Source organism: Urtica dioica, chromosome 5 (genome assembly GCF_054948205.1).
Source record: "Urtica dioica subsp. dioica isolate 48M chromosome 5, U.dioica_male_clone48M_v1_H2, whole genome shotgun sequence".
Taxonomy (NCBI): Eukaryota; Viridiplantae; Streptophyta; class Magnoliopsida; order Rosales; family Urticaceae; genus Urtica; species Urtica dioica.
The window spans coordinates 41,896,822-41,910,450 of NC_142760.1; the positions used below are offsets into that span (position 1 = coordinate 41,896,822).

General features: G+C 40.4%; 2 protein-coding genes across 2 annotated transcripts; both read left to right on the forward strand.

Moving 5' to 3' along the window:
- Nucleotides 1-4,884: 4,884 nt before the first annotated feature.
- Nucleotides 4,885-7,195, forward strand: LOC149398637 (phenylacetaldehyde oxime monooxygenase CYP71AN24-like). The gene is made up of 2 exons (XM_089614851.1): nt 4,885-5,738; nt 6,243-7,195. The coding sequence occupies exons 1-2, from the start codon at nt 5,001-5,003 to the stop codon at nt 6,855-6,857; spliced, it is 1,353 nt and encodes a 450-aa protein (XP_089470977.1). The 5' UTR covers nt 4,885-5,000; the 3' UTR covers nt 6,858-7,195.
- A 2,761-nt stretch (nt 7,196-9,956) lies between these two features.
- Nucleotides 9,957-12,195, forward strand: LOC149398638 (receptor-like protein 43). The gene is made up of 2 exons (XM_089614634.1): nt 9,957-10,327; nt 11,796-12,195. Exons 1-2 carry the CDS (start codon nt 9,957-9,959, stop codon nt 12,193-12,195), a joined length of 771 nt encoding a protein of 256 aa, XP_089470760.1.
- The last annotated feature ends 1,434 nt before the right edge of the window (nt 12,196-13,629 follow it).

The window sequence follows — 13,629 nt, forward strand, 5'->3', positions numbered from 1 at the left end:
AGCAACCTAAACTCAATGCCAGAGTTTTATCTCTCGATCTCAACTCCTAAAAAGCACGGCAAGCATTCACAACAAGAGTACACACACGAGTCTAAAACAGCCTAGCTATCTCTAGCCTAGGAATGTATTTTAGTAATCCAAAACAAAAGCACAACAATCTAATCTTTCTCAAGCATTAGAATTGAACATAAAACATGCATAAGGTAGCTAATCTCATACAAGGCATTAAACATGGAATTGAACTAAGCAACATGACAAGAGCAACAACAATAAAATCAATCTATTTAGGAATCCATAACCGTCAAGAACTCGCTACACCATAGCCCTATGGAGGCTTAGTTCATGGTGATACAAAGAACAAAGCAAACATAAATCAAGAACAATGAAACCAAAATAATCTTCATAAATAAATGGAGTTCAAGAGATAGAGGAAGAGGATAAAACTATGGTGGTGGTGGCTGGACGAATTCTGGTGAGATGGCACTCCGATCTCCTTCTTCTCCAAAGCAAAACCAAGAGAAACTCTAAGGAAAAAATGAAGAACAAAGAAAAGCTCTCTCTCACATGAGATGAGATGAGATCCCCAAACCCTAGCATGCCTTAGTATGATTGTATTTGTGTTTTTAAAGATGAATGGGGTCATTTTCGGAGCCATATGGACCTTTCATTTTGATCCAATGGCCCAAATCCGCTTAGAAACGCAACAGTGGAAAAAGCTGATTTCGGGACCGCGCGGCACGCACTTTTGTCTGCGCGGCGCGCAGATCATTTTTTCAGCTTCGTGCGGTTCGCGCGTACGACTCTGGAGGCAAAAACGGCGAAATTTTCGTCCGCGCGCCGCGCGCTTCCGGTTCGCTGCACACCGTTTTTTAAACGGTCGTAACTCCTAGCTCCGATGTCCGATTTCTGCAAATAAACATGCGTTGGAAAGATAAGAGGGAGCTCTATCCAATTATGGAAGTGGATCATACAGAATAATCATTTAAAAATCCCAAAATCCTGCCGAAGAGGACGTCGTTCCTTGTTTCGCTCCAAGTTGTCCAAATGTGTATGAATCTCCTTGAAATTGTTCGGAATCGTCACATGATGCGCTAATAACCTCCTCAAGACTCAATTGACCTTTTAAACCTGGAAATCACTCACAAACATACAAAAACTATCAAAAACACTTGAGGACTCGTTAGTTTTTAGTCTGGGAAATAGGAGTTTTACGCGTAATAAACGCACCTTCGTCGATCGACACGAGCACGGCATCCGAACTATCCAGCATCGAGCCGAACTAATCTGCCACATCAACAACCTCTGACATCACCACGTTGGGGGGAGAGCGGTCGTCATACGGGGTGAATTCGAGATCTTCAGCCCCGACGAGAGAAGGTAAGGGCACGCCATCCAGCTCGGCCTGGAACTTTACCAGCTCGGCATCAGCGTCGTAGATCTCCTTGTTGACGACCTCCTGGAAGATTGAGGATGCGGCCTTGGCCTGATCAAGGTTGCGCATGATCGTCGTCCCCCTTCTCCCCGCCGTGACGAACTGACGATAGGTCGTCAGCGCCCCCTTGTACTTCGCCCCAGCAGCCTTCCTGCCTGAGCGGATGCCGTCACCCTTTCTTCAGCTCGATCCGTGTCCTCTCAGAATCCTGAAGGCGATCTTCGAGGTCCTTTTGGCGACGGACATGCTTGCCCGCCTCGGCAATGAGGAGATCCATCTGGCCAAGAGGGCCTTTGCACTTCGCAAGGTCGTCCTCGGAAGCCTTCAGCTTAGTTCGCAAATCCTGGTTCACGAGGGAGATGCGGTCATACATCACCTCGTACCCAAGAAAGTCCTTGTTCATCTCGACCATGAACTGTCAGAAGAACAAGCAGTTAGTCCTGAATGATGAATCAAAAATAGACAAGCGAAACTTACCCAAGGCCCCGCCGCGCTGACGGAGCGGTAGTAGTTCACCTCGTGCATCATCGAGACCACTGGAAGCCGATACTCGGGGAAGTTGAACTGGCGCAAGAGGCATTCCGCCGCCGCCGGGTCCTCACAGACCGGCCTGTCGATGTTCCAGTTGAACGTCAACTTGCAGGATCCTAGTGGAGATCCCTGCGACGGGCCAGACTACGAGGTCGGTTGGCGGGACAGCTGGCCAGATCCCTTCACGACCTTCCTTCGGTCGTCAGTTCGACCCTTCTACTGGTCACTCGGTTGCTGATGGGTGCCTTCGACCTCCTTTCTCTTAGCCTGAGAGGTCGAGACCGGCGGGGTCTTAGCTGGTGCAGTCGAAGTCTTGGTAACTTCGGCACCAGAGGTCTTGACGACCTCGGTAGCAGAGGGCTCGATCGTCTGAAGAGTCGTATGTAGAAAGGCATTGGTAAGAAGATAAGCATAAAAACGCAGCTCGACAAGTCGAACTAACCTGAAGAATGGGCCGGCCAAAGACCAGCTTGAACGAATCGAGTTTCGGAAAAAGAATTCCAAGAAACCTCGCCGGCACGCAACTTCTGGACTTTGAGATCGAAGGCCTCCGATGGGTAAAGCACGACCATCTCTGCAAAATGGCAAAGTAAGACATCAGTTCGGACTCCAATTACAGATCACTGGCGAAAACCCTCCCAAATATATCAGTACCACAGTCCGTTCTCCATTTCACAGATAGGTAGTTCTTCACCACCTCGACTGTTTTATCGCTGATCTCGAAATAGAAATATTTCGAGCCCCAGTTTTTATCCTTGCCAAGGAGGTCGGTAACAACTCCTTGGCGAGGCCGGTTCGCCAAATAGAAGCATATCGGATGATGCTTCGAGTTGCGATTCGCGACAGCAAGCAGTCGAGGTCATTAACGTCCAAGGAGACTCCGACCTCCCTGGACAACAGCAACAGCGCCATTACTTAGCGCACGAAGTTCAGACACATCTGGGTTAACTGAAGGCCCAGACGGTCGCAGAATTCGATAAGAAGTTTGGGCACCGGGAAGCGCAGCCCGCACTCCTCAAAAAATACCCGGTACGCACAAACGTACCCAGGTATAACTCGGTCAGCGGACTGGCCTCCCACCTTCACTTTCAACCCATCCGGAAAGTTGTAATGCTCCCCCATGTCAGCGAGGTTGCGCTTCGTCAAGGTTGACGGTAACGACAACTTGCTGTTGGGATCCTCGCTCTTTTTGTCAAGAGTTGACATTTTTTCACAAAAATAATAATAATAATAATAATAATAATAATAATAATAATAATAATAATAATAATAATAATAATAATAATAATAATAATAATAATAATAATAAGGGTTTTGGTTTCGCGTAAAGAAGAAAGGGGAAAAAGAAAAGGACAAGAGCCCAGAACGAGGGTCGACTAGGCTCAAGAAACCTAAAAGATTCACTAATATAAAAAAGGAGGGTGGAAAATTCAAGGTCTTGGCGCGAGCGAATGGGCTAAACCAGAAAATCGGAAGAAGGAAGAAGAACAAATAAAGAAAATTGTGACTTTACCTTAGGAGCGGCGAACGAATGGATTATAATGAGAAATCCAAAGGCCAGGGGTCCTTATTTATGCGTCAAATCAACGGTTGGGGTTCCCGAGATAATCGCGATGATTATGGAAATGTTTGGGTTCCCAAAGCACGGGCGTGGTGACGTGTCCTGGACTCTCGGCCCAAGGTAACCAAAAGGAGAAAATATCCGAAAATATCGTCAAATCCTAACCAGAAGCAGAGAAACCTCTATTCGACTAAAAATTATATTTTATATTATACTATCCTAAATATAAGAAAATACTGGGGGACTGATTGTGGGAGTAGATATCGCCTCTCACGTCAAACTGGACCAGTCAGGCCCGAGGCCCAGTCCAACCCAAGAATCTAGAGGTCTTGGCGAGCTCGGCCCAGTTCGATGACGAGAAGTCTCTCCTCAAGGATAGGCGGTGAGGCCCAGTTCGACCCAAGGCCCATGATCCCTTCGTTTTTGAAGGATGGTCCTGCCAAGTAGCCTGCATGTACCACTTCTTCAAGGAAACGGTCAAATCGCCTGAAGAGAAGGATGAGTCCCGAGATCGGCGAGGTGAAAACTATTCCCGATCGTACACGTGGAACGACCTAAAGGAAGGAGATGATCGACGAGCTGGCTATAAAAGCCAGTTTCATTTCGTTTTAAGGGGACTTTTAATTTATTTTTGAAGAAAAAAGCTTACAAAAATCTTGGCCTTTATTATTTTTGTGTGTTGCTAAATGGATTCCAATTCGTTTCACCTTCGTTGTACTGTTTACGTTCGTATTTTAATAAAGAAATCTTTCTTTCGCCTGGTTTTTTATATTTATACTCTAATATCATGAAAGCTTCGAATTTCGATCCCTTCTTCATAATCGGATTCTGAGACCCTATTCCTTCTTAAAATAAGTATACGAATCTCCAACTTTCAATAACATTCATATAGATTGTTGGAACGAGAAATCGGTTCAACACTTAGTTGGTTACAAATTTCTTTATTATAATGAATGATTTATGGTTAATTGGTGTGCATTGGTATATGGTGGCCAAGTTTTTAAACTTTGTTCTAGAAATTTAATATACATGAGTCAAATGACCATATGCCTAGGCGATTTTATTTTAATTAAAGGGTATCTTTTTCTTTAGTGGATTTAAAGGGTATTTATTTGCTGATGCTGTACTGTTACCGACACGTCATTATTCATTTCATAAAATAATAATACACCAGTGAACGAAAACAAGCATTTCGCTGTCTTGAAAGATAAACTAATGATCAAACTCTGCAACATTGAGGATTATTTAACCAAGATCAATCCACGGTGTTTTGAAGAACGGTCAGAAAATATGAGTTTTCAATCACTAGAAGCAGTTTTAAGCCACAATGGCCTATTCTCACTCATCCTTTTCCTTTTCATTCTATTGCTTTCTTCAATTCTCTATCTTCGCAGTCGAGCTCTAGGCAAAGAGTCAAAGTTACCACCGTCTCCTCCGAGGCTCCCCATAATCGGAAACCTCCATCAGCTAGGGGAGATGCCACACCACTCTCTCCGAGCTCTAACCAATAAATATGGCCCCCTATTGTATCTAAAGCTAGGCTCAGTCCCGACTCTCGTCATTTCATCACCGGATATTGTCCGAGAGATCGTAAAGTCTAACGACATTGCCTTCACAAATCGTCCCAAAACCCTAGCAAGCGACATCCTTTTCCCAAGCGACATTATTTTCGCTCCCTACGGAGAGTATTGGAGAAAAGCTCGGAAAACTTGTGCTGTTAACATCTTGAGCCTCAATAGGGTCCAATCCTTTCAACACGTGATAGAGCAAGAAGTCACGCTCGTAGTGAGTAAGGTTCGAAACGCTTGTCTTGATGATAATGGCGTAGCCATAAATCTGAGCCAAGTTTTGAATCAAGCTACGAACAACATAGGCTGTCGATGTATTCTAGGGAAAAGTTATCGAAAGGAGGACGGTTCGGTTGATAAAATCGGAGATTTATCAAACCAAGTGACACATCTATTTTATGCCTTCAGTGTTGGAGATTTGTTTCCTTGGTTGGGATGGGTAGATGTGGTTAGGGGTTTGGTTAGTAGATGGAGGTCAACTTCTAGGGAATTTCAGGCTTTACTTGACCGTATAATTGAAGAACATAAGGCTTCTTTTGGTGGTGGATCAGATGCCAAAGACTTTCTCGATGTTCTCCTCCAGATTCAGCAAGATCCGAATTCTGATTTTAAGCTCACTCAAAAACGACTAAAGGGAATACTTCAGGTCTCTCTCTCTCTCTCTCTCTCTCTCTCTCTCTCTCACACCCACACACGCGCGCGCGTACATACAATTTCGACAACTACAAAGAGGATGAATTATTTGCACGACTTGTGGATTAATTACTTTTTACAGTATATATAAGTTATAATACTGAGCTGAGTATTTCCTTAAAATAAGAATAGAACTGTAGGACACGATCAACTTAAAGAAAATGGGTAATAAACCCATAAAATGATGAAAAAAATACTCTTTTATTATTATTATTATTGATATACTTGCCTGAACTGATACATTTTAAAATGTTGCTCATACACACATACATGACTTGCCTGTCGGTGGAATAGACACTACTTATAATTCACTCGTTGCATTTTCATATCGAAGCTTTTAATGGAAAATAACTCGAGGATCTAACTATGGAGAACGTACTCAATTTTTAGCTTACAGTTGATTCCATTACTAGTATAAACAAACTTTGTCCTTAAGTTTAATCTATTATATATTCAGGACATGTTGGTCGGTGGAACCGACACTACTTCCGTGTTGACAGAATGGGTAATGGTCGAGTTGTTGAGGAATCCGGTGGCAATGATGAAGGTTCAGGAAGAGGTCAGAAATATCGCGGCAGACAAAAAAAGAGTAGACATGAATGACATTTGTAGAATGGATTACCTAAAAAATGTCGTGAAAGAGACCATCAGGCTACACCCTCCAGCTCCACTAATCCCCCGTGAAACCACTGCGAGGGCTAAGATCGGACCCTACGAAATTCCGGAGAAGACGAGAGTCTTCATCAACATTTGGGCAATCCTGAGAGATCCGAGTGTATGGGACGATCCAGAGGAGTTTATTCCAGAGAGGTTTCAGAGAAACCCGCTGGAATATTTTATTGGCGATGATTTCCAGTTCATACCGTTCGGATTCGGGAGAAGAAAATGCCCCGGAATTGCCTTCGGTTCTTCTAGCATTGAATATGTGATTGCCAACATGTTGTATTGGTTTGATTGGAAATATCCAGAAGAAAGCGGATCGGCTAAGGACATGGATATGAGTGTGATCTATGGACTCACTCTTCATAAGAAGTTTCCTCTTCATGCTGTGCCAATACAGTTCATCCCTTGACTGTTACGGGCCATCAAATAGTTTATAGGTCTAGTGTGCTAAACTTGTCATCGTGTTTACTTTTATATTTCATGCATTTCTTCAACTCGTTGATGTTCCTAGTTTTAAATTTTGTTGTGTGGTCGCATTTTGATATGTTAATTATGTATGTTATATTTTATGAATTTTGAGTCCGAAGTTTTATTCTCAAGTATTCTTCAGGGCAAAAAAACCGTAAAAATCATAAACCGAACCGGATCAGTGTTTTTTTTACCACCGGTCCGGTTTGAAACGGTTTTTTTCATCCGGTCCGGTCTACTCATTACAAACAGTCCGATTATATGTTTTTTGTTTTTGTGGAAAATTAATGGTTTTTTTTCTTTATAATTATGTAAAACAATTTTAATGTAATTTTGTGGACCATTTTGAGCGGTCTGGTCTTGTTTTTTGGCCGGTTTTGGACCGGACCGATCACAGCGCTAGACCAAAGTGAAATGATAGGTTCATAAGGATATTTAAAATTCTAAAACTTGATTTAGATTACTACTAAACTTGTTTTGTGACTAGTACTCTTCAGATATAAATTGAAATTTTAAGCCCATTTATTTCGACTAAAAATGGTCTTCTATGCGATATAACAAGCTAAGATTTTCACACAAGTTACAAGTATAATTTCTTCATTGCTTTGAAAGTTTCGAAAATCATTAGACCACAACCTCGAGGCACGCTAAAAGCCCTCAAGTGGCGACTCAAGACCTGAGGGAGAGTTTTGAATGCTGAACGAGGATTCCGTAGCGCAGACTTGAGGAAACGCCTAAATTCCCAACATCGCACATGGAACACAACTCTACCCAACATCGTTGACCAATGGCCAAGATGTCGTGACCATGATTTAACGTCTCAGGGACAAAATCGGAAACCTGAGAAAAGCTAGGGTCGAAACTCTACTGTCCATGAGTGGAAGAAGAGGCATCATCTCCTTTTGCCACCAATGTCCTCGACGATGATTATGTTGATGATCTCATGATGCCCCTACCCGTTAATACAATGTAAAAGTTGATCATGACTACCACATCCAACAATACAAGACTTGGATTAAGATGAAAAAAAATACCCTAGCAGCCATGTGCTAGGCCTTTTACCTCATCCTCACATGGTCGGCTTTCGATTGGTTCAAAAACTTGAAGACATGGACCATCTGCTCCTTTGATGAGTTGTAGGAAATATCTTAATCCTATTTATGAGAGTGAATAAGTGTCCTCCAAGAGATTCATTATCTATTGCTATTGCCGCATCTCTTATTCTACTATTAATTAATCCTCTTACCGCACCGATATATGTATATATATATCTCAAGTATTCAAGAAAACGATGAGTTAGTATCGCATGTCGGTAAATTGAAACCGAAAGAGTAAACCGCAAAATGAACGGTATATTTTGTGGTTTCATAAACAAATAAATAAAATGTACTTTTGTATATACATATATATATATATATATATATATATATATATATATATATATATAGACAAAAGGTTGTTCGAGCGAAGCTACAAGAAGTTGTTTAATACCTGGGTTGCTTATGTCACTTTTCTCCCATGCGCATATAAGTAGAAATATCCTATTTCCAATTTTGACTTATTTGGTAAGATATTCTCGGATATTTGATTTCCAAGAATGACAGATTCGCGAGAGATTCTGTGGCAACCTAATAAAGTTCCTTGTGGGTGGAATTATGCTATTCACTTTGTTGGAAAAATTCACGTTGCCTTAAACATTGAGCTGGTCTCTCTGCCTTGGAGATCTTCAACGAAAACTAGCTCTTGGTGCTTGGAATTTCTAGATCACTGCCTTGATTAGAATTTGTGAGTCCGTGTGTTTGCAATAACATGCTTAATAATCTTCGGGAGAAAATTGGGTGAAATAGGGAGAGGGAGTCTCAAATCTGAAGGGCATTCGGATTTACATCTATTGGAAAAGTCAAAGACATAGGTGTTTGCGAGTGAGTCATCAAACTTAATATTTCTATTTATTTGACTGATTGATATAGTTGATTGTTTTCACCTAGATGTATCATTTCTCAAGAGTAGGTGATTTATCACCGAATAAGGTTATCAATTATGTTGTATTCTTTATTGCTTACAGTTTGATTTTTGGCTTAATTATCACCTTGATAAACTTGTCTAAAACCAATCAGTTACACAAAAAACTATTTCACCTACTAGTTGAAAAAATGTTACAACAATTATCATGCGAAGAACACCAGGTTCCGAACAGTAAGTCTCAAGCACATAAAGTTTTCAGGCAGGATTTTCTCTAAATACAAACGAATCTAGTAAAATAGACAATGTAAATGAGAGAGCTTTGTCATAGGTGAGACTTCTGATGTGTACTTGTGTTTAGCCTCCCGTCTTTGTTGCTTTGCTTCTCTTTTATAGTGATAAGTTTAAAGATCATGGGGTGATCAAGCCCATGGTGTGGTAGGTACTTGGTAACATCTCATTGTTTCATGTAAGTGTGTGGTTATTTTGCATAACCGCTCAAGAGTGATTTTTATTAAGGTAACTGTTGAGCACGTGTTCGCAGGCGGTTTAAATTATGATATGGCCACATTTTCTAGTTTGACTAGTCTTTGGACCTACCAGCTACTCTTCTCTTCGAAGTTATGCTCGATAGGGTTCATTCTTACCTTATGAACAGGTCGTTCATTAACTTATTGATCTCTTAGGCCTCAAGTCCCTCGCAGCCCTTGATTTATCTTTTAACAACTTGATCAGAACAATCCCTCGATGCATTGGAAGCGCTATCAATCGTCTCGCGGTCCTCGATCTACGAAGGAACAGACTCCACGGCACCATCTCCGCATTATTGTTTCCAAAGAGAAATCGACTGTGGACTTTAAATCTAAATGGGAACCAGTTTGAAGGACAGCTTCCGAGATCCTTAGTGAACTGTAGTAATCTTGAAGTTCTAGATCTATGAAACAATGCGTTCAACGATACATTCCCCGGCTGGCAAGAATCTCTTCCTCTGTTGCAGGTCCTAGTACTCAGAGATAACAAGTTCCACGGTTTGAACGGAGCCCCTAGAAATTAATCTTTGTTCCAGAAGTTGAGAATCATGTGTTTGTCCCACAATGAGTTCACCGGTGCTCTTCCAAGAAAGTATTTGGAGAAATTTGCGGCCATGAAGATAGCTGGAACAGAGAATGGGGTGATTAGTTACATGGGTAATCGTGTGGGTTTCATCTACTATCAAGACACCATAGTGGTGACTATGAAAGGCTATGACTTCGAGTTGGTGAAAATTCTAACCATTTTTACAGCGATTGATTTCTCCACGAATAACTTCACGGGACAGATCCCAAAGTCGCTCAGGAAGCTCAAATCGCTCAAGGGCCTTAACTTTTCACACAACTCGCTTATGCATAATATACCCTCGTCCTTGGGAGGTTTGAGCAGCCTGTTGCGATATTTCTCGCGCACGCAAGCGTACGTGTGTCGCCCAAGTAATATAGAATGTAAATTCGAGTATCGTACCCACAGAGACTAGTCACTCTAGCGATTTTCTAAAACTTGATGCTAATTAATTCCAAGTAAAGTTGAGAAGATGGTTGTAACAAAAGAAATAATAATAAAACTAAAGCAGAAAGTTAAATATGAGTTTTGCAAGAAGAGAAGGTAGGGGTCACGATTTCACCGGAACTAACTAGGTCGGGGGTTTCGGGTTTGAATCAACAAAATCTACTCCTATGGATGCTAATCTCACTCTATCAAAATTATTCACTAGCCTCTCTCGAGTGTTCTAGCAAACCTATGCAATTGACGGATTATTATCCTCTCGGCATCTAATCCTATTAAAACAATCACACGCAATGAAACAAGAGTTCAAATGATTACATAAATTGCCTAGAGTTTAAAACCTAGGATCAACTATGAAGACATGAACAAAAGCACGATTATTTATTCTCTCTCGAGTAGCTAAACAATCCTAGATACAGTTCTAATGGTGATCAAGCATAAGAACGCATAATGAACGATTCATATCAAGCAATCCATAATGATGAAGCAAACAATGATTATCTATCCCTAACTAACCCCCCAACCATTATCAATCCCGGCTACATCGCAACCCCATAAGAAACTTAGCCTCTAATGGAATTCATAATCAACGCTAAACACAACAGAATAAATAAAAGCACTAAAATAAAGATTGAAGCCAAAACAGAACTCATATTAAATAAAATTGATGTTCAACAATAATCTAAAGCAATAAAACAAATAAAAGAAAGGAAAGAAAGAAGAACGAATGAATTCGGAGAAGGAGAACTCGTCGGGTTGTCAATTCCGTTGAAGAACGCCTTTTTCCTCTTCCAAAAGCTCTCAAGAACAACCAAACAATAAAAGAGAAACTAAAACTAAAAAGGAGATTCTGTTTTTCAGAGCTTAGAGTTACATATATAGGTTTAGGGGTGATTTTCGGAGCATATTGGGCCTTTGGAATGGGTTGATTCGCTCAAAAACGTCAAAAACGGAAAGTAACTCCGTCAAAACCCGAAGAGGAGCGCGGCGCGCGGTCTAGGGGGCGCGGCGCGCGGCTTCAAATTCAGCTTATGCGCGGAGCGCGCGTAAGACTCTGTGGATTTTCGAGTTTTCGTTCCCGGGATGCGCGGTGCGCTACTGCCTAGGCGCGGCGCGCGGTCTTCGATTTCGCCATCGCGCGGCGCGCGGGTGTGGCTGCGCGGCTCCAATTTTCTTGCTTGTGATTTTTGACTCTATTTCGACCGTTTTAACTCCAAATCCCGTCCTTTTTCCACGAAATTGATTGTAGACGCTCTATTGCTCTTTTGAACCTGAAACTACTAAAAAACATACTAAAAACCATTAAAATACTTGAGGACTCGTCGGTTTTCGGTTCGGGAAATAGGGGTTTTACGCGTGATTAACGCACCTATCACAGCCTCAAGTTGTTAGACCTATCTTCTAACAAGCTCGTCGGGAAGATTCCACTCTCGTTGGCCGATATAACAACTCTCGCAAAGCTTGACCTTTCGTACAACCGACTCGAGGGAGCTATTCCTGAAGGAAGACAGTTCCACACGTTTGGTAACGAGTCCTTTGAGGGAAAATTGAACTTGTGTGGGTTCCCATTGACCAAAACTTGCGGAAAACCCACCAATCCATTTCCTCCCGAAGAAGAAGACGATCACCATCCGAGCGTCAGAATTGGGTTCATTTGGAAGCTTCTGATGATGGGTTACGCAAGTGGTTTCGTGATCGGGATCTCCGTCGGATATTGCTGTACTCGGACGGAAAGCTCAGCTGGCTTTCTGAGAGGATCATTGAAAAGCTACAGTTAATGACCACAAAGAGAAGGCAAAAGAAATCAAGGAAATGTTAGGAGGAGATCGTAAAAACGCGAAAGCAGAGCCAAATAGCTTTTGTTTTGTTTCTGTTTTTTTTTTTGTTCTGTCTTCATATATATTGTTCTCTTTTTTTCCTGTTCAGATAAAGTGTGATGATTGTATACCGATCTACGGTATTGAACCAAATATATTAAGCCGATTACTTAAACTCAAACTGATAGCCACTATATGTACATTCCCTAAAATGGTTGCGGTATTGAACAGAGAATTAAGAGAAAGGAAAGTACATTCCCTAAAATGATACAATGCTCGAGTCACTATATTAATATACTAACTCGATAAATGTATGGGTCACACACTTGAGATTCCGTAAATAAACTATATATTCAAGCTTCAACAATGAATTTTATGGGTCACACATTGAGATTTCGTAAAAAAAAATAAAAAAAAATAAAAAAATAAAATAAAATCCAATATGAGTATTATCTGAAATGCATAGAGAGATCATACAGGGCATTCAACAAGTGTAAGTTGGTTTTATAGTACAATCAAATACAATATTTTTCACTTCACCAAAAAAAAAAAATTTAATTCAACCGTAAAATTTATATATTTCTAGCATGATGTTGCAAGCAGAAAAATAAGAAAATAGTTATGTAATAAATGATAAACAGAACCATAATCACTTCAAGGGAGTCGTACTATTCTAAAACATTATTTATCAACTTTATGAAGCAATCTCTGTGGAAAATTACCATTCTCACAACTAATAACTTGAGTTAATTCGAAAGTCATGCTATGTCCTCGTAACATCCACACTCATTGTATTTAAAACTATATTATTTGAGCAAGATACATACACTTGTGTGTTTAAAAACAAAAGCAACAACAAGATGAGTATAAGAGAATTTATCTGCCCTTAAAAGAGTAAATTTAGTCAGAAATATGGAAGAGAAGTAGTGATGTTAGTTTTCCTAAATATGTGTTCTAATTATTATTCATAGTAAATTGGACATCAATATTACTATCTTTGATGTCTTTTTTATCTTCTTTTTTTTTTAACCAAAATCAAATAATTTTTTTTTCTACTTTTATTACTAAACTTGTCACAAATTCCTATAAATTTGTCACAAAACTCATTTTTTTATATAATAAACTTGCACGATTTTCATTATTTTGTTACAAATTTAATAATATATACAAAGATTAGTAAAAAAAAATTAAAAAAAAGGTCCATTAAGAAAATAGCCAACTTAAACGTTTGAAATTGCTAAATAGCCGACGTTTGGTAAATCTTAGGTAAATAATCAATTTCAGACGTAAATAGGTAAATAGTCACTTTTATATACCAAACGTTGGCTATTTAGAGATTTACGTCTGAACGTGACTATTTATCTAAGATTAAGATTTACCAAATGTTGGTTATTT